An 18,841-nucleotide genomic window follows, 5' to 3' on the forward strand; every position below is an offset into this window, starting at 1 on the left:
AACCACTAGGTGGCCGTATAGTCCTCCAATCTAAAGAGCCGCGGTCAGGTTTTGCTACAGCAATAGGCACCCTGGCTACTTCTTCATTTCGACGAAGTTAGCATTCCGTTTCTGTTTTCTGTACACATTTGTGGCGCAACTGTATTTCAGTCCACATTATATAATTAACATTCGATAACAGAGAACGAAACCGCATGGGCAAACTGTCATGTATAATCTGAATATTTACTGCAAGCTTATAGGCATATTATGAATAGGTCTATGTCCATTCTAATTGCGAAACAGGAACGAAATGGTATAAAACTCAAGAGGTTTACAGCAGCGTTGCAAATTTTGGTATACACCCATACCACAATTATGATCCAAAGATTGGTTGTTTACACATTAGTCTTTCATTTGTCATGATTGTTAAAAAGAAATACTATACGTTCAAAGTTTTTGTCTCGAGAAATTTGAACGAAATTCAGTCAGTTATTAAACGTGGCTGTAAATATAAATTGATACAAACTTAGTTTATCTTGTTGCAAACAAAGTGATTACTCGTTTCAAAGCGGGCTATATTAAGAGCCTCGAGATTACCTAAATAAATGCGGGGGGCAAACATGTTAAGAAAAACTACGATATCAGTTCCTCATTACAGGTCCAGGTAGGCTTTTGTTGCCAAACTAGTAAAACACGTCAAACACAGCAACTCAGCCCTCCCCCTAGCCGCGAGGTGTTAGCTATATAAACCCCGCTGTCACTGAGATGTCAAACTCAAAGCCTGAGCTCTAACGCGCACGACTCTCTGACAGAACTGAATTGATCACTTCAGTGGACCGAGCTACTTTCGTCATCTTCTGCGACTGACGGCCACTGTGACCTTTGATTCAATTTCAACAAGTGTTCTCCCCAGAGTGCGCTGGCCCGACTCTGATGATTCCGCAATCCGGCGGGTGTTAAGATCCATGGAAGTGGCCGGGTTTTACGAGAAGGATTGCCTTGCTTTCCACAGTAGCAACAGCGGTAACAGTCACATCAGTAACGTCGACTGCAAGCAGCCAGGTGACGGCTCGATGACGGAGCTGGGCATCGCAGAGCACGAGAAGGCGATAGATTTCAGCATTTACCTGGACCCCTCTCAGCACTATCAACAGCACCTTGCTCAAAACGGAGCTCTGTACCAGCAACGCGGGGTGGATATCTTGGCCGACTTCCTTGCCGAGGAAGGCAAAAGTAAGCGAGGGGTATCTTCACAAAACTACAGAAACTACTTACCATTGATCGAGCGAGACCCCCTTCAAAACAGCAACTCGCGAAACGCCAGTATCCTGAGCTACCCCGAACTGCAGGAGACCCGGGTGGACAACCTGTTTTCTCCACAGGTTTTTGGCAGCTACTTAAAAACCGGGTTAAGGCAAGAGGCAAAAGAAGACGCTAGGATGGACCACAGTACCGTTTCTTCTGGGTTCGACATGAGGTCTTATCTGCAGTACCAGTCCGCTCCGAGCGGTAGTCTTGGGAACATTTCCACCGCCTCCTCCTCCTGCTCCAGTCCACCTGGAACACCTTCGGGGCCAGGTAAGGACGGGTCGCCCCTGCAGAATGGCAAAACGTCTTCAAGCAGTAAAGGGAAGAAGCGACTGGATAAGGACAGCGAGGAATACAGGCAGCGACGGGAGAGGAACAACCTGGCGGTGAGGAAGAGCAGAGACAAAGCGAAAATGCGCAACATGGAGACGCAGCACAAAGTCCTGGAGCTCGCCGCGGAAAACGAACGATTACAGAAACGCGTGGAGCAGCTATCAAGAGAACTGGCCACCCTGCGAAACTTGCTTTCAGCTACTGGGCAGTGCTAATCCGGGGGTCTCGCCGTATCATGGCACTGTGGCACCAAAAACACGGAACATAAGCCGGGACTGTGAATAAATCTGTTCCCTGCAGTCAATTTGCTCTGGGACATGTGCACATACCAATGTATACATGAGTGGGCTGTACAAAGTTTACATGCAGTAAGAGAATAAGGAACAAAAAAAAAAAAAAAAACATTTACAAACGGTTTACAAAAGGAAGAGAGACTTTCAAAGAATACCGTGGGCGAATGAATTGCGCAACCATCAATGTTTGGTGACATCATGCCACTTGAATATATTGTATGGTGTATGTACAGTATTTTAAACCAGTTTTACAGTAAATATGTCTAATATTGTGTTATTTAAATATAATTCATTCCTCGCTTTTTCGAGCAGTGGCTGGTTGTCTAGGGACGAACTGGATAGCATGGGCATGATGCAACTCTATGTAACAGTATTGGCAAGCAATGAAGTCTGTTAAAGATGTAAAAGGTACCAATGTTTTTTAATGCCACAGAATATTTTATTGAATTAAAAATATTTTTACTTTGCTGAAAAATGCTTGTGTGACTGTTTTTCAAAACTGCTAATGACATTAAGGCAAACAGATGAGGCCTAGCTTATTGCATTTGATCTTGTATTTGACACACCCACTCTTACACAAGCCTGATGTTTCATTAAATGACATAAAAATAAAAATGTATACGTCGATGTCAAGATGAGGATCAGATCAACCATAAAACACAAAGAAAACATACAGCTCTTAGCTAGTTGAATTACTAAAATATAATACATCCACAATATGTGATTCAGTCCCACAGCTATTGCTATCAGGGTTTATAAAAGATTTACCCACTCCGCATTATATTCCTCAGTCGAGACTGCAGATCCTTTCGCCAGATTTTGGAAAGACAGCTGATCGAGCAGACATATTATCTTCAGACTGGGAAACAATCAACTTTTCCTTGCATATACAAATGTAATGACTAAGCCACATTAAGGTATTCTTGACCTGTGACCAGATGCGTGCCATATAGATTTAACTCGGGGGTAGCCTGCTGGTCAATGTTCAGCATGACGAAAAACCAACCACTGAAATGAGATGTCTAATTTTTTTTATTGGTTACCATTTTCTACAGATTTGTTAAATAAAAATAAAATTAAAAACAATTTGTTTCAATTTGCTATGTTAGGCTAGCGATTAAAGGATTTCTTATTTATCGACACAGAACAGAAAAGAGGGCACTGTAAAGATTTGTCCCATGTCCGTGTAAGCCGAATTGAAACTGCAAATACGGACGCTATCTTGAACACACAGTCAATAGTGTACGAGGTTCGATGACCTCCCAGGGCTGAGGGAGGGGTGGGGAGTAGGGTGTCAAGGCCACTCAAAGATTAGTCAGCTACAATACATCTTGAAGCTAAAAGAACACTCCTTTCCAAAAGAAAATGACTATACACAATAAAATAATTTTTAAACAGCAAGGCTAAGAGGATCTTCTGGAATGTTATAAATCTGAGAGTAAATTCTGCAATCTATTGTCGATAAAAATTTTTTTGATTGTGACATGATATATGGTAAAACCTAAATCCAGCACACTGATACAGTAAATACATACAGACGTATGTAATAAAAAGAGAAACAAAGGTTGAGCTTGTGGGTGCGAAACGTGGTTGGAATTGTAATTCTCTTTGATTTCTATCTTTCTTTGGGAGGGAGGGAGGGAGGGATGGGGGAGGAGAGAGAGAGAGAGAGAGAGCTGGGCACAGTGAACATACAACCTTAGCAGTGTCCATTCCAAAGGTTGACACAGAGGGAAAAAAGAGCATGAGTAAGCTTAATCTGGAAAATAATACTGTTTATTTGAGGGAGAAGGTCAGCTTTGTTTTTGCATTTTCTTGTGGGAGTCACTTAAAAATGTTTCCCAAAAACACACTTATTTTCATCTGGGCATCTGACTGCTATTCCATTTATATATTTCAATAGATCAAAGATGCTTTACAAAAGCACATCCTCCAGGCCAAAAAAAAAAGTACATAAACAATGACCTCAACTGCATTTCAGTTCATTTCAATCTATTTTGGAAAAAACTAATAACAATTTTAAAAAATCACAGGCCTTAATGTTTGTAATGAAGTCACTTAAATAACAGCTACACAGCTCTCTAGAGGCAGCATTGGCTTAGGAAATCACAAAGTGTCAAGGCCTATTTAACCCTAAAACAAGTAGCATGTTTGAATCTCTGTACCAGCAGTAAACCCACTTTTGTTATAGGCAGTTGAAAGAGGGAATCATGAAAACTGGTCAAATGGTGGCTAATATCATAGAACTAGCCAAACTAGAACTGCCATCACAATCTATGCATCCAAATCACACCCAAGGACAAATCCAGTCTTTGTGAGGTTCATTGTGTGCAACAATGGAGGGTGGGGTCCCAGCCCATCGAGGCCCTGAGAACAAACACTGAAATACAGGTTCAAAACGCAAAGGAGGGAAACTACTTCTTCGGCAACCACCAAAAGCTGGAGCCAAAAAAAGTGTCTGTGTCTCAGAATAAACAATATTTGGAAAAAAAAGAAATAAATGAAATGCACATACGTAGATGTTTCACCTACTTCTTCAGAGCTCTGTCGGAACTTTCATATGCGTTTAAAATCGTAGACTGCGGTCTATGAAGCACCAGGGGGATTGCTTACAGACGCAGCGCCCGAAAAGAGCCAGGGTTTTTTTTAACTTAATTTGTCAAAACAAGGCGCACTTAACCCTGTGTTCAGATAATATGGTTCCGGAGGAAAGACGACGGCCAGCAGTGTGCAGAAAAGCACGTGCGCCCTTTTTCCCATAAAGACGAGGGAGCTTCACTTCTTAGAGCTGCTCTTCCTCTGCCCTCGTGCTCACTTCCCCACAGAAAGGCGGCATGGCCAGTAAACGCTTTGAGCCTCGGTTTGCCCTCGGTGGACGACTGAAGCAACAGGCAACCCGGTGGCGCTGAGGGGAAACCTAGCTTCCGTTCTGTCTGCAGTCCTGCTAAGCTCCGGGTCGGAGGTGACACATTCCAGTGCAGCTTGGCCGGTCACACCTGCCCAAAGGTGTGAGATTCGGGAGTTTCGAGGATGCTGTCCTTTAACTCAGCCGATGACCAAGGCCTTTCTGTCTGCTTGCTGGCCAGTCAAGTATAGGCAAGCACTGCTGTGTTCAGCTATTTCTACTCAAGCATCAATTTGATGGTAACAAAGATGAAGGCAATATTCGTAATGTAATGTCGTTACAGAATGGGAAAGCACAGGACATATATGCCCTACATGTAGGATTTAATTCTCAGTACAGTTCAGTAGACATTTGTTGTGGGTACAAGGGTATAGGATTAAGGGTATAAGGGGCAGGGTGTAAATCTATAAATGTATCAGCATTTTTAGGAATTTGCTTTGCATTCTTCCCTTCACCATGTGTAAATAAAAACATTTTAAAACAGGAGGGGAAAAAAGCATTTGTGGCCAGGGTTCCAATTTTGTACAATAACCTCTGATATGGGGCCTCTGATATTTTTCAAAAATCACTTTGAATCTCATGTTGCCATTTTACCCGTATTACTGATTTGTTCAATGTTTTTTTTATTAATTCTGTTTTTATTTCATTTAAAAATATTTTTATTGTGCACAATGTAAGAAAAACGTTCGACAAATAGTCCTTATTATTACAAATAAAATAATGAATGAATGAATGAATAAATCTTTAACAATGAGTAACTGTATGTATGACAAGCAGTTAATGTGGTTTTGTTAATGCTAAGAAACACCATACAGATTGAAGCTGGTTGTGTGACATCACAAAGAGGATTCATACCGTTGTAAAATGCTGAAAATTTCTAATTGCAACCAGGAGAAGGCTAGAAAGTAACTGCCCTCCAAGGGTGTCCACTTGCTGTGAACACAGAGAATCTTGTCTCATTTAAGATATGGATCAAAATACCTTCTCTGCTAATTCAGTTATTTGTCAAATTTATTTCTGTTTGCTGTTCTCACAGGTAATTTCACTCATGTCTTTCAAGGACCATGTTACTTTGCAATAACCGAAAAATAAGCGATAATTGAAAACATGGCATTTGTTGTTTTCAACAACAAAGCTGTGTAAATCATGATCCCAGATTACACAAACTGTGTGTGCATGCAATTGTGTGTGTGGTCAGAGTGGGGAAGTGTTCTGCGTGTGGACAACATTTTTGTGTGTGTGAGACAGCTAGAGGAACTGAAGCAATAAACAGATTGCAGTGTGATGAACGCAGGAGTTTTCCCGCTTTTACTAATGCAGGGAATTATGTTCACTCATAGCAGAACTGAGCATTTGGCTTCAAAGCTTCAGATGGAGAAGTGTGGAATGAATGAATGAGTAATCCACTCCGTTAGTTCAAACAATCAAACCGACATCAACTCTGTTACTACCCTGGCCCACATTATCATTTTCAAGTAAATTTTAATAGTACATTTTTTAAATTAAACATTTTTTTTCCTGGTACCTATATGCAAAACACCAAACAGCCTATTTTGAAAATATGGACATTGACCCGAGGAGATGTTACAAGTCTAATGTTTTTTTTTTTTTTTTACTGTTGACTGCTCACAGTTTTTAAAAGCTTAGGATGTTTGTGTTAATTGAAAGATGATATTAAAGTAATGACATTAAAATGATGTGTAGTCATTCTATTGAGCCATACAATATAATGAATCTCAAGAATGGCTGGTTGACCAATCAGCATCCAGGACTATAACTATCCATTATACAATTATCCATAGCATCAATCTGGGTGTGACCCCCTCAGCAAAACCCAGATTAACTGCCAGATTACAGTTTGGTAAAGAAGTGGCTGGCCAGTTTCATTCATTCACTCAAGGGTACAGTAGCCCTAATCCTAATTCTAACTCACAAATTGTAAGTTGCATTCAAATGGTGAGAAAAATGAAGATTCTATAAATTTAGTAAATTCCATCCTTTAAGGTTACAAGTGAGAAAAAGCTCTAAAAAGTCTCCTTAGCAAATTTGCCTGCACAGTATTTTGGCCATATTTAACTTGCCTCATACTAGTATAGTGGATCTAACAGCCCATAAGTCCATTCTTACCAATTTTGTAATAAAAACAAACTGACGTAAATACTGCTTTTGCGTCCAGCATTGTAATTCTGAATGCTTTGAGTAGCTTTATTATGACATAGGGCAAGCATGATAACATGTACAAACACAGAAAAGCACACACACACACTCTCTCTCTCTCTGTCTGCGTAAAAGAGACCATTTGGCTAAATTCATTGAGACAATTGACAGAAGTGTAAATAATCAAATGGTTAGATATAATGGATTTGTTCATTTCTGTCACAGAACCAAAACGCTGTGACAAAATTCCATCTCAAGAAATGTAACCCGTCTAAAAAGGAAATGAAAATGCTTGTTGTCCAATCTGAGATATTATGATTGGAACTATCTGAATTTTACTTGACTTTTTGCATTGTTGGAAAAACCACACATCTGAAAAAGGGCTTGGGTAGTCACTTTCAAAATAGACAATTTCACAATCTTTCCCATGCCAGTGCCCAGTAGACTTACTATGCATTACTCAACAGGAGCGAAGTTCCTCTTCCTCCTGTCATTTCAAACCGTTACCCATAAAAAATATCATGACTTTCAGAAATGAGATGAGAGTGATTAAGGTTCACTTATTTAAACAAAACATTTCTCACGGAAAAAGAATTATTTCCATCCAGAATGTTTTGCTTCCAGCAATTGCCTCACATTGTAAATTAGGATACAAGTAAGAAGAACTATTCATTATCACTGTTTGAACTCACAGTTTTTATTTATTTATTATGAATTATTATTATTATTATCCATCCATTCATTTATTCTCTAACCGCTTAGTCCAGGTCAGGGTCGTGGTGGCAAAGGGGCAAGCAGAGCAGCCCAGAGGTCTCTCTCCCCAGCGACTTCCGCTAACTCATCCCGGTGGATCCCCAGGCGATCCCAGGCCATCCTTTGGATATAATCCCTCCAGCGTGTCTTAGGTCTACCCCTGGGTCTCCTCCCTGGTGGCCAAGCCCGAAACACCTCCAGAGGAAGGCGCCCAGGAGGCATCCTTATCAGATGCCAGAACCACCTCAACTGACTCAGCGGTTCTACTTTGAGGTACTCCAGGATAGCTGAGCTCCTCACCCTATCAAGCAGAGTAAGCCCTGCCACCCTATAGAGAAACCCTATTTTGGCCACTTATATTCGCGATCTCAGTCTTTTGGTTACTACCCATAGCTCGTGACCATAGGGGAGAGTAGGGACGAAGATCGATTATTATTATTATTATTATAAGAAGTACTAGTGCTGGTGGTGGTGGTAGTACTACATTACAGGCAAAAGTACTAGTAACAGTGGTGGCATAAAGTCTGTCTTGGTAATTATTTTTGAAATATTTGGTGATTTCTCTTTCTATTTCAATACCATGTTTCTTTTAATTCCATACACTACTCTTGTCCAATGGTGGGAGAGAAAAACTACCTCCACAATATACATGCTGCCTGCTTAAACTTAACAACACGTTGCACCACCTTTAGCAGCAATAACCGCAACCAAACACTTCCTATAATTTGATATCAGTCTTTCACATCGCTGTGGAGAAATTTTGGCCCACTCTTGTTTGGAGATCTGCTTTATTTCACACAACTTGGTGGGTTTTCGAGCATGAACTGCTCATTCAGGTCCGACCACAGCACCGCTGTTCAAGTATATTCAAGTTCAAGTCAGGATTTTGACTAGGCCACTCCAAAACTTTAATTTTGTTTCTGTTCAACCATTCAGGTGTGGACCTGCTCTTGCGTTTTATGTCATTGTCTTGCTGCATAACTCAATTATGCCTCAGATGACCAGACATTCTCCTTAAGAATGTTCTTAAGTACAGAGAATTCATGGTTCCTTCAATAATGGCAAGTTGTCCAAGTCCCAAAGCAGCAAAGCATCCTCACGCCATCACACTGTTGGTATGATGTTCTTATTCTGAAATGCTGTATTTGCTTTACAACAGACATAGTGGGACCCGTGTCATCCTCACCCAAAGTTCAATTTTTGTCCATAGAAAATTGTCCCAAAAGGCTTACAGATCATCCAGGTGCTTTTCTGCAAATGTGTAACAAGCATTGATATTTCTGTTGGCTAGCAGTTGTTTCCACCTTGCTGCTCTCCCATAAATCTCATTTTTGTCCAGTCTCTTTCTTATTTTGGAGTTACGAACACCGAACTTAGCTGAGGCTAGAGAGGCCTGCAGTTTTTGGATGTTCTTCTGGGATCTTTTGTGACTTTCTGGATGAGTTGTTGCGGAGTCCTTCGATACATTAAGGTATGTCAGCCGCTCCCGGAAAGATTCACCACTGTTCCAAGTGTTCTCACTTTTGAGATAATGGCCGTCACTGTGGTTTGGTGGAGTCCCAGAGCATCAGAAATAGCTTTACAGTATAACCCTTTCCAGACTGATATATTTCAACAACCTTTTTTCTCTCTTCTGAAATGTCCTTTGATCATGGCATAGTGCACTTGTACAAACTTTGTGGCGGCTACTTCACTCTGATGGTAAAGTTCAATATGAGTGAGGTTTAGATCCATTAAATGAGGTTAGTTGCTTGACTGAGTAACCAAGGTGGCAATTACTTTTTTCACGTGTGACATGGGTGCTTGACAACTTTTTTGATTAAATAAATGAAATCATTTAAAAAATGTGATTTGTGTTTACTTTGTGTAGTAATAGAGGAAATCAAGAAGGGGGCAGATAGTTTCTCAGGGGACTGTTTATTCAGTAAGCAGTGAGCACTATAATGTTTGGGATGAAGACATATTTTTATTGCTTTGGCTCTGTCCTCCACAATATAAAATTTGTAATAAAACAATTCATATGTGGTTAACATGCACATTCTCAGATTTTATTTAAGGGCATTTTTTTACATGTTGGCTTGCTCATGTAGAAATTATATAAATGGCACCCCAATTTTAGGTTGTCATAATGTTTTGCTACACAGATGAAGGGCATGATTTTGGATCTTGAGCAGTTTCTTTTGGCCGCCACTCCTTCCTCTGGCCATCACTTAGATACAAGTGAGTCTTGGTCTCATCTGCCCACAGGACATTTTTCCAGAATGCTGCACGCTCTTTTAGGCACTTCTTCGCAAACTGTAACCTGTCCATCCTGTTTTTGCAGCTAACTAATGGTTTGTATCTGGCAGTGTAACCTCTGCAGTTCTATTCGGGAAGAGTACTGCTGACAGTAGTCACTGACACATCCACACCTGCCTCCTAAAGAGTGTTTCTGATGTGTTGGATAGGCGTTTTTCTTCATTATGGTGAGAATTCTTCAGTCTCCGACTATGGAGACTGCACAAGGCCCTTTGCGATTACTGAGCTCACCAGTGCCCTTTCTTCTTAATGATGTTCCAAAGAGGATAATTAATAAAAGCTGTGGATCTGCAATTTAATTACGTGAATTGTTTCATTACAATTCCAAAATTTTGGAGTACAAAGCCAAATTCATTAAAAAAAAAAAAAAAAATTAATTCAAAAATATGTATTTGTCCCAAGCATTATGGAGCGCACTGGATAAATAGTAGATTGATTGCTGTATGCACCAGGGAGTGTTGAATTATCACAGGATGATAATAGTAAAAGTGATGAGGATAACAAAGGCATTATTATTGATTATCAATGGTGTGATTCACACTTACTATTGTGATCAACAGTTTGATCCTTCTGCCTTATTAGCATATCAGCAATCCCACCTTGATTGTTTCAGGAAGCTTTATTTAATTAATTTTTTTACAAAGGCCTTGTTTCATAGTACATTGGTGTTAATGCTGGAGAGTGTGCTGGTGTCCACGCTGCCAGGAGAACACAGATGTTCTTAAGTAACACCCCACCCTTTTTCTCTATAAAATTTACGGTCAACGAAGAAGAGCTTGTCCGTAAACCTGGAGTTGCATCATACCTCAGGCACACTGTGTTATCCCAATAAAAGTATTTATTTTCAATTTATTGAATAACCGTTCTTAACTCTGAGCTGTGCTGCCCTTTATTTTCTCTATGGCAAAACCCACCATTTAAAGATTTCCCACCATATTAATCCCTTGAAGACGTTTATCCCATGTCTAGGAATGTTTCCACTTTTAGTTCTTACTGGATGACATTGAGAAATGTAAAATATTACTTACCCTTCCGCAATTCACTTTTCATGTGTGGTCAATGATAGTATCACTTCCTACAAAACCTCTTTCCATGAAAAACGAGTGATACCGTTTCAATAACATACTAAAAAGTATTTAACAAATAAAAGAAATTCAGGCTCTAATTCTACAATGTTGACGCATTAATTATGGAAATCACTCAATTCACTGCACTTCCAATAATCAGTCAATTCACTGCACTTCCAATAATCAGTCAATTCACTGCACTTCCAATAATCAGTCAATTCACTGCACTTCCAATAATCACTCAATTCACTGCACTTCCAATAATCACTCAATTCACTGCACTTCCAATAATCACTCAATTCACTGCACTTCATAGCCGTCCGTTAACCAGATTTGGTGGGGCAGAAACCTCATTGTGCTCAGAAGTTGCAGCACAATTCCTGGATCTCACTCATTAAAGTCATCGAAACGATTGCAACCAACAGTTTGCAGCGATTCAAACTTGTTATGCGACCGTGGCGATATTTTGGGCGTTTCCGTGGGTACCACCAGCAGGGTAAACTGGCTCTGACATGGAACCATGTGCAATACAGAGCCAAGGAAGGACTGTCAGTGCCATGACTGCTACATAGATGAAGGGAAGAGGCAGGACTTCACAGTGTTGGAAGTTACTCATACATTCGCAAGCAGCGACCGGCACGTTCGACTGAGGTAGGCGCGGCCAGGACAGGCACGTTCCTGCACTGCAAACCACCACGAAGACACTGCAGTGTCCGTATCACTTCCAAATCTCTTTAACAATGGCTCCTGTGTGCAGGAGCCAGAGCCTGTCTAGCAGTCAGGTTTGGCGCGGATTAGCCAGGCTACGACGGCACGCCTTTACGGAGCCCACAGACATTCCGGCTCAAATGCAGCCCAAAGCAGAGCCCTGACAGAGGAGCCCCGCACGGCGTGGTCCGCTCTGCCACGATGTGGAGCCCATACGGAAGGCCGACAGGTCACAAATTTGCTAAATTGATTTCTGGAAAAACGTTTGTTGACTATGTGTTGACAAGTCGTTGTCAACACATGGTCTGCACATTCTCACCGCATCGACATCATGTTCTTAAAGTGTGAAATGCATGCATAGACTCTGCAGGCAGATGTGCTTTATTCTGTTTTGAGTTAACGGGAGAATGTGTGAATATCAAACAGACCACAGCAGGCTCATCAGCGCATTGACTGATTTTTACCAGTAGGCCTATCTGTTTTGATCATATCTACTGTATGTATAACTATTATTTTCATTGAGGATTAAAAGTCAAAGTGAAGGTAATGTGGAATTGCAAAGAGAGGATCTGTTTCCACACATTGCATTCTTGTTCAAAAATAATATTTACACATGATGAGGTTTCTTTCTCATTTATCCCACTTAGCGGATAAAACAGGTTTAATTGTTTTTATTACTAAATTTAGGTACCATAACTATCAGATATTATTAGTGTTCTTATTATATTTAACAGTAGACACAAAACAGAGACTGGTTAAAAATAAATAAATTTTGCTTGCTGTGGTCAATTCAATATTCACACATTCTCCTGTTAACTCAAACCAGAATAAAACCGATCTGCCACTGCCTATGTAGGAAATATTGAGCTAATGTTCCCTCCTGTTCAAGGGCCTCTCCTGAACATAGGCTCAGTATTACATGATTCAGTGGCTTAGACACCCTTGTCAGGAATAACAGCTTGCTTTTTATAACTTCCTGTCACACAAAAGTGGATCTTAGAAAGGGAATTAAGATCCTTTAATGCCAATGGTAAAACTGTCTTTTTCTGGCCACAAGCCATGCCCCCTACCCAGAATTCCCCAATTCCCCAGTCTTCTGACTCATATTTACGACTGATGAAATAATCATTTTTGCCAGCGTCAACATTGGCAGCTTTTGGCAACTGTTACCATGTTACAGTTAAATATTTATAGGCGCGGTGCGTCCGATCAAGGTCTAAATTTTCGAATCCGAACAAAATAATTTCTTTGACCAACTGAATGTGCTTGATTTCTTCACACTCAGCGCATATCTAGAATGGGGGTTTCCCAACCTGGGTCCTGAGCACTCTGCGCGTGCTGATTTTCTTTCAGGTCGCTTTCTTTTTTTTCTGTTTCTCTCGGTCAAATAAGGTTATAGAGAAAATAAATCCTTCCAAAAGTTTGCACTCAAAAATATTTTGACATAATGCAAGCTTGCCTATTTACCATTTGCTTGGTCTTTCCTTTCTATATTTCCCCCAATAAGTTTAGTTTCAATTATCAGGTATCCACAATTTTGGCATTTAGAGCTTTGCTGCTTCAGCTGTGGGTATATGCTTGAATCAATTAATGAAATAACCTCTATCCAATCATTTGTCATAGTACTTCACAGAAAATGAAAGCAGTAGTTGTTTGAGAATCGTTCTGATGAAAAGTCATTAAAGTAATAGGGATTTTTCATTGTTTGAAACACATACCTTTTTTTTTTTTTTACCACGTGGCAAATTAAAACAAATGAACAGCTTGCTATATTTAAAGAACTGCTATTACGGTCAGAACACAAACCACAGGGGGCCCCAGGCCAATGGCTGGAAACCCCTGATTTACAGCATTGCAAAAACAATCCTGGAGACAAAACTTCTGAACATTTAATGCCTTCTCACCCACCAAGGGTAACAGAAGGTTGTCCAACTCATACTCCACACCATAATTGGTGAACTGACAGAGAGAAGAGCTACAGTTGTCGACATTAATAATGGCATTTATACACGTGTATAACCAGCGCAGAACATCATGGCTGAGGGCAGATTTGGTTTGTGTTCATGTTGTTATGATCGCGGAGATAATTCTACAATGAAAAAGCCCCAGGAAATGGTTTGGTTGGACTTTTTGAAGGCAGTTATGAGCCTTCATTTCAAATAGCACTTGCAGGATGTAGTCTTTGCATATCCAACTAAATATTAAATCCAGTATTAAGTGTCTGCAAGACAAAATTAATTTTAATCTCTTAACAGATGTATCTTTATATGCTAAATTATAATCTTTTTAAAAATACATGCATTTGCATGTGTATTTCATATGCCATTTATTTATGTATGGTTTATGCCTCTGTAGCCCAAGCAACCTATGCCCGCATCATTTTAATTGCATTTTATAGATAAAGATATATTTATAATGAATATATTTTGGAGGCAGTTATTATTTTGCGACAAAATGAACGCTTTCGTGCATTTTTGCCCGTTTCTGTCGATGACCGATGACAACGGAGTCGGGCGGACGGACACGCCCAGTGGCACATGCTCGTCGTCAAGCCGACGGCCGGGCGGCATCACTTCCTGTCGATACGTGACCTCTGTGACCTGTCGGGAACCCGAGCCCCCGTGAGATCCCGTAATCGGCCCGGGGCGGATTTGGCCGGGAGCCGGAGCGGGATTTCGACATGTCCCCACTTCCCCTTTTTCTCGCTCTTTCTCTTCTGAGGCCGCCCAGAGCGTCGGGCCCGCCGCGGCCCCTACTGAAGCGCCGTGGCCTTGCGGTCGCGGTCGAAGGGCGCATCATGTGCCCCGTTGCGAAACCGGAGGCCTTTCCTGCTCTGACTCAAGGGCGCGCCGCGGGCGGACCTACGACTGGACGCTCCGTGGACGCACACGAGCGTCACGAGCCTCTCCTCTCAAAGACGTGTCCCGTCTCCCGCTAACGAAAACGCGGAGGGAGCGCTGCACTGGAGCCGGGCTCTCGTTCGGTCACGAGATAACAGTGCGAGAGGTTCTATGGACTCACCAGACGGTCGGCTCCTGCAGTACATCCGCTCCCTCCGCTTCTCCACCGCAGGGGGTTCCGGTTGGTAACAGGAGCTTCTGGTGACTCTATTGCAGTGTAGAACATCGATTGCCCAACTCGTGCACCTTGATGTTTGCAGAAGATGCATTAAACCAGAATGCTTCAGCTTCAATGGTAGGGGGACCGACCTTTAAATGTTAACGTTACAGATTTGAGTATATCGGCTAAACGCAGAGAGGTTCAATCTGGTGATCTGATAATGTTTCGCAGAACTTATGCAAATAAGTACTTGCAAAGTCACTGATGAATTATACAGTACCTGATGGCTATCATTTGAATCATGGAAATAAATAGTTGAGGATGCATTTCAATAACATTTGAAGAATGTATCCAAGAATGGCTCGAAGTTTTTAAATGCCAAATTTATTAAACATTGCCAGGAAAAGTAACACGAATGACCAACCATTCATGAATCACATCATTTTTTAACTGAAAGATTAAAACTGAAGAATATGTCAAGACCACTCCTTCAAGGTTCCTTGGGATTGAAACAATAAGGGTAAGGTCCTTCAAGGAAACTGAGTAAATGTACATATTTGGAACATTTGGCCCAACTGCACATGAATATTCTGGGAAACAAGAATTGATAGTTGGGTACACACAAAGGCCCATTATCTATTAAACATGGTGTGTGTCATTACTGAATCACATGGTAAACACGCAAATGTCCCCTCGATCAATGAATCAATATCCAAATAGTACGTTTTATTCTTGCAACCCTTTCGTCGCTCCAGTTGTTTTTTTTTTTTTTGGGGGGGGGGGGGGGGGGTTACTGTGCCCCTATAGCCCTCCTAGCCCTCCTGGGCAAGTCGTAGGAGCTTTCACTCACTGAACACTGAGCTGAGCTAATGTCGGGTGTCAGCACCCACCCACGGCTGTGTGTGGGGGGCCCAGGTCTTCAAAGGGGGGAGATGGCATCTCTGTTCCTGCTCTGACACACTGCACGTGCACGTTCGCTTTTCACACACGGCGACCACGCCTCGGAGAGGCACGACGCACAGGTAACTTTTTCCACGAGACGTGGACATGCTTCGCATTCTTCTTACGGGCTGTTGCATTGGCAGCTCGCAAATGCAGAAACGGTTCCATTCACTATGGTAACAGAAACGCACGCAGCTGGGTCATATGGAAAGGAAAAGTCTTTTCAGTTGGATCCGAGTCAAAGAGAAACTTTTTACTAGGCAGGGCAGTCTGGCTCTACAGACAAAACCAGTAGGTAGAAATCAGGGACTCATTTTAGATTCAGATCTAAGTTTTAAACCTGGTGTGGGTACAGTGATCAAGACTGTTTTTTGTTCCATTTAAGAAATACAGCTGAAGTGCAAAAAAGCTGGTACAAGCTTTTATTTATTTTCAACATTGCCTTTTATAGTTTTTTCGATAGTGCAATATTGTACAGTACTTCAAGCTATATTCTCATGTATGAAAGGTGGTTTACTACTACTACTATTATTATTACTATAATATTATTATTGTAAGAAACTTTTATTATGGCAGTGGTTCTCCATCCTGGACTACCCCACTAAAAGGTCCAACAGAGTTAAAGCAATAATCGTCTTTAATTTTACATTTTGATTTCTATTGAGGGATGATTTAAAAGGCTTTTTAAAAGGTATATTCGATATTCATTTTCGGAATTTACAGTGAATGAGCCTTGAATAGACGTGTCTCACCCACAAACCGACAGGCTGTGAGGTGTGTTTGCACAGTGGCTAGAACTAGAACAGGCCAGAACCAAAAAACGGTACTGCCTACCCACAGCCTGGATGTGACAATGGTTTTGAAAAGTAGGCAGTTGTGCAACAGACTCAAACGTACACTCTGTGCCTCCCCAAGCATTTCCTCCTTTACCGCGCGACAGTGGGGGGGCCGCAGGTGAAGAGTGGAAAGTTTCTCCCCTGCCCGCCCCCCCGCCCCCCCGCCCCCCAGGAGTAATATTTGAGATCAAAGCCACGCCCTTGCCTACCACTGTATCTATCAATCTGACGGAACTCTTCTTGCTTTCGACAGATGCGAGCTACACGTCTCACACCAAGCTTCCTGTTTTTGGCGGGTGTCGTGTTGCGTGCGCCACCTCAAGATGAATGTGCAGCTTATTTTACGGACCGTGGTAAATGGCAGTGGTTGGAAGACGGAAGAAGGTTCGGCAGATGGAAAGATTAGTAAGGCGTGGCCTAGTAAAAAGTTAAAATGATTGCAGTGCTGCATCATAACCAAACCAAGCTTGAATTTGCTAGTACAAGCTCTAACCCAACATTTAAATTCTTAATGCTCCAAAGTGTTCGACCACCAGTGGAAAAGAACACCCATATTTTATTCTGTTCAGGCTCATTTGGTTAAGGTACCATACCTCACGGCCATGGATCAAATCTAGACTGCGCCAGTGGCCACTGTAGCCAGTCGCTCAGTAGGGTCATACATTGAGTGCCACTTGTATCGCCCAGAGAATGGAAGGGCAACGGTCGGCTCAGGTTCCGCCCACATCTAATGAACCCCATTCTGTCCACAGAATGCAGTCAGTGATTCTAGTCAATTCTTACCTACGTCTGTCCTTTTACTTTCCGGTTGGTTGCCATTTCTGGTATTGAAGTGTTATGGCTCTATCAGCTGTTGAAGTAGTTTAAGTAACCTGCTACAATTCCAAAGAGTGACAGACTACTTACCACCAGTGATTTGGCTCGACTTCAGTGCATGACAGGTTCTACGCTACAAGCATGTGCAAATGGCAGAAAAGTTTCATCAACAAACACACAAGTCAGACATAGTGCTGCCATTTTCAGTAAATTTGGCTTTTTTTCAGCTTCAAACCTAGACACTGCTTATTTGTACTGCTTCAACAAGATGGCTGTCAACAGCTTTAAAATGTAAATAGTTGAAATGGTTAGCAGGCATAACCAAAGCCATGAAAAGGTGAAACTTCTCCACAGGCAGGCTGAAGACACTCAGACAAGGCGTCATTTTGAAATGTGGATCACTGTGCCAAGAGGCGTGGTTAGCCGTGTGCGTGCGTGCTCAGCTCTCCCTACAGCCCGTTCCAGACAAGGCCACGGTATCCAAGAAATCAAGCATCATGGACCAGGGAAGTCACTCAAAATGGTTGCCAATTAATATAGTTAATCGCACGTTGTAATTACATCGGCATCGGGTTCCTCATTCAAACAGTTTTGGGTCACAGTGAGGTTTTTGACACCATGGTCACTTCTGGCAGGGCAACAATTTATACACTGCACTCATCTCTACAAACAACACCAGTGGTGCATTTCTGTTGTTAGCGTGCAGTCAAATCCTCGCTCAAAGGTCTAAACCTCTGGAAGTATCCGTAAATTATAAATTTCAGCAATTACACATGTAAAAAGTTGCAATCTGAATCCTAGTATGAAAGACATTCGCAAAAAAATGAATTTATTCAAATGCTGACTTTGTCGTGGTACGTCATATTAGTTCCTCATACTTGTGTCCTTTACATTATGCAGGTGTAGGGGCACAGCACCTGACAAACTGAGTCAATCACAACACTATCCTCGAAACCTAGAACAATCCAACCCTTTTCTCCTGGAATTAATCTTGGAGGTACAGGCATGCAAGAAGGTTTTGTGTACGCCGTCAGTCAGGCTCACTAAACAGCATCGATGAAGCTCGAAAAACCCCTCTCTCTCTTTGACTGCAGGCTCTCGTTCCATATCGAACAAGGACATGTTTTTTCGCTCCCCGGTGGGTATTTTTTGGGGCTTGTTGTCTTTTGCGGGCCCCACCTAACACGCGCAGGCGCTGAGTCACAGGCCAAAGGCGGAAACGTGCTGTCGAGCCGAGAGATCTCTAACCACAGATCAGCCCTCCTGACAACCAACCGTCGAGGCGAGAGTCTGGCTCGCGTTCAAGGTAAACAAACAAGCGAGCACAAAATGGCTCTCTGGTCGCAGTTACGTTCGCTCCTGCGTCTGCTGACGCCCTGCGAC

At 41.9% G+C, this 18,841-nt stretch overlaps 1 protein-coding gene across 1 annotated transcript; it reads left to right on the forward strand.

Annotated features, from left to right (window-relative positions):
* Positions 1–764: 764 nt before the first annotated feature.
* Positions 765–2,391, forward strand: cebpb (CCAAT enhancer binding protein beta). Its single transcript, XM_035383479.1, has one exon. It carries the CDS (start codon positions 948–950, stop codon positions 1,836–1,838), a length of 891 nt encoding a protein of 296 aa, XP_035239370.1. The 5' UTR covers positions 765–947; the 3' UTR covers positions 1,839–2,391.
* Positions 2,392–18,841: the final 16,450 nt, after the last annotated feature.

This window comes from Anguilla anguilla, chromosome 11, assembly GCF_013347855.1.
Source record: "Anguilla anguilla isolate fAngAng1 chromosome 11, fAngAng1.pri, whole genome shotgun sequence".
NCBI lineage: Eukaryota > Metazoa > Chordata > Actinopteri > Anguilliformes > Anguillidae > Anguilla > Anguilla anguilla.

Bases quoted from the DNA above. Each gene is read 5' to 3' on its own strand.
- cebpb (XM_035383479.1), top strand. From the start codon at position 948: ATGGAAGTGGCCGGGTTTTACGAGAAGGATTGCCTTGCTTTCCACAGT.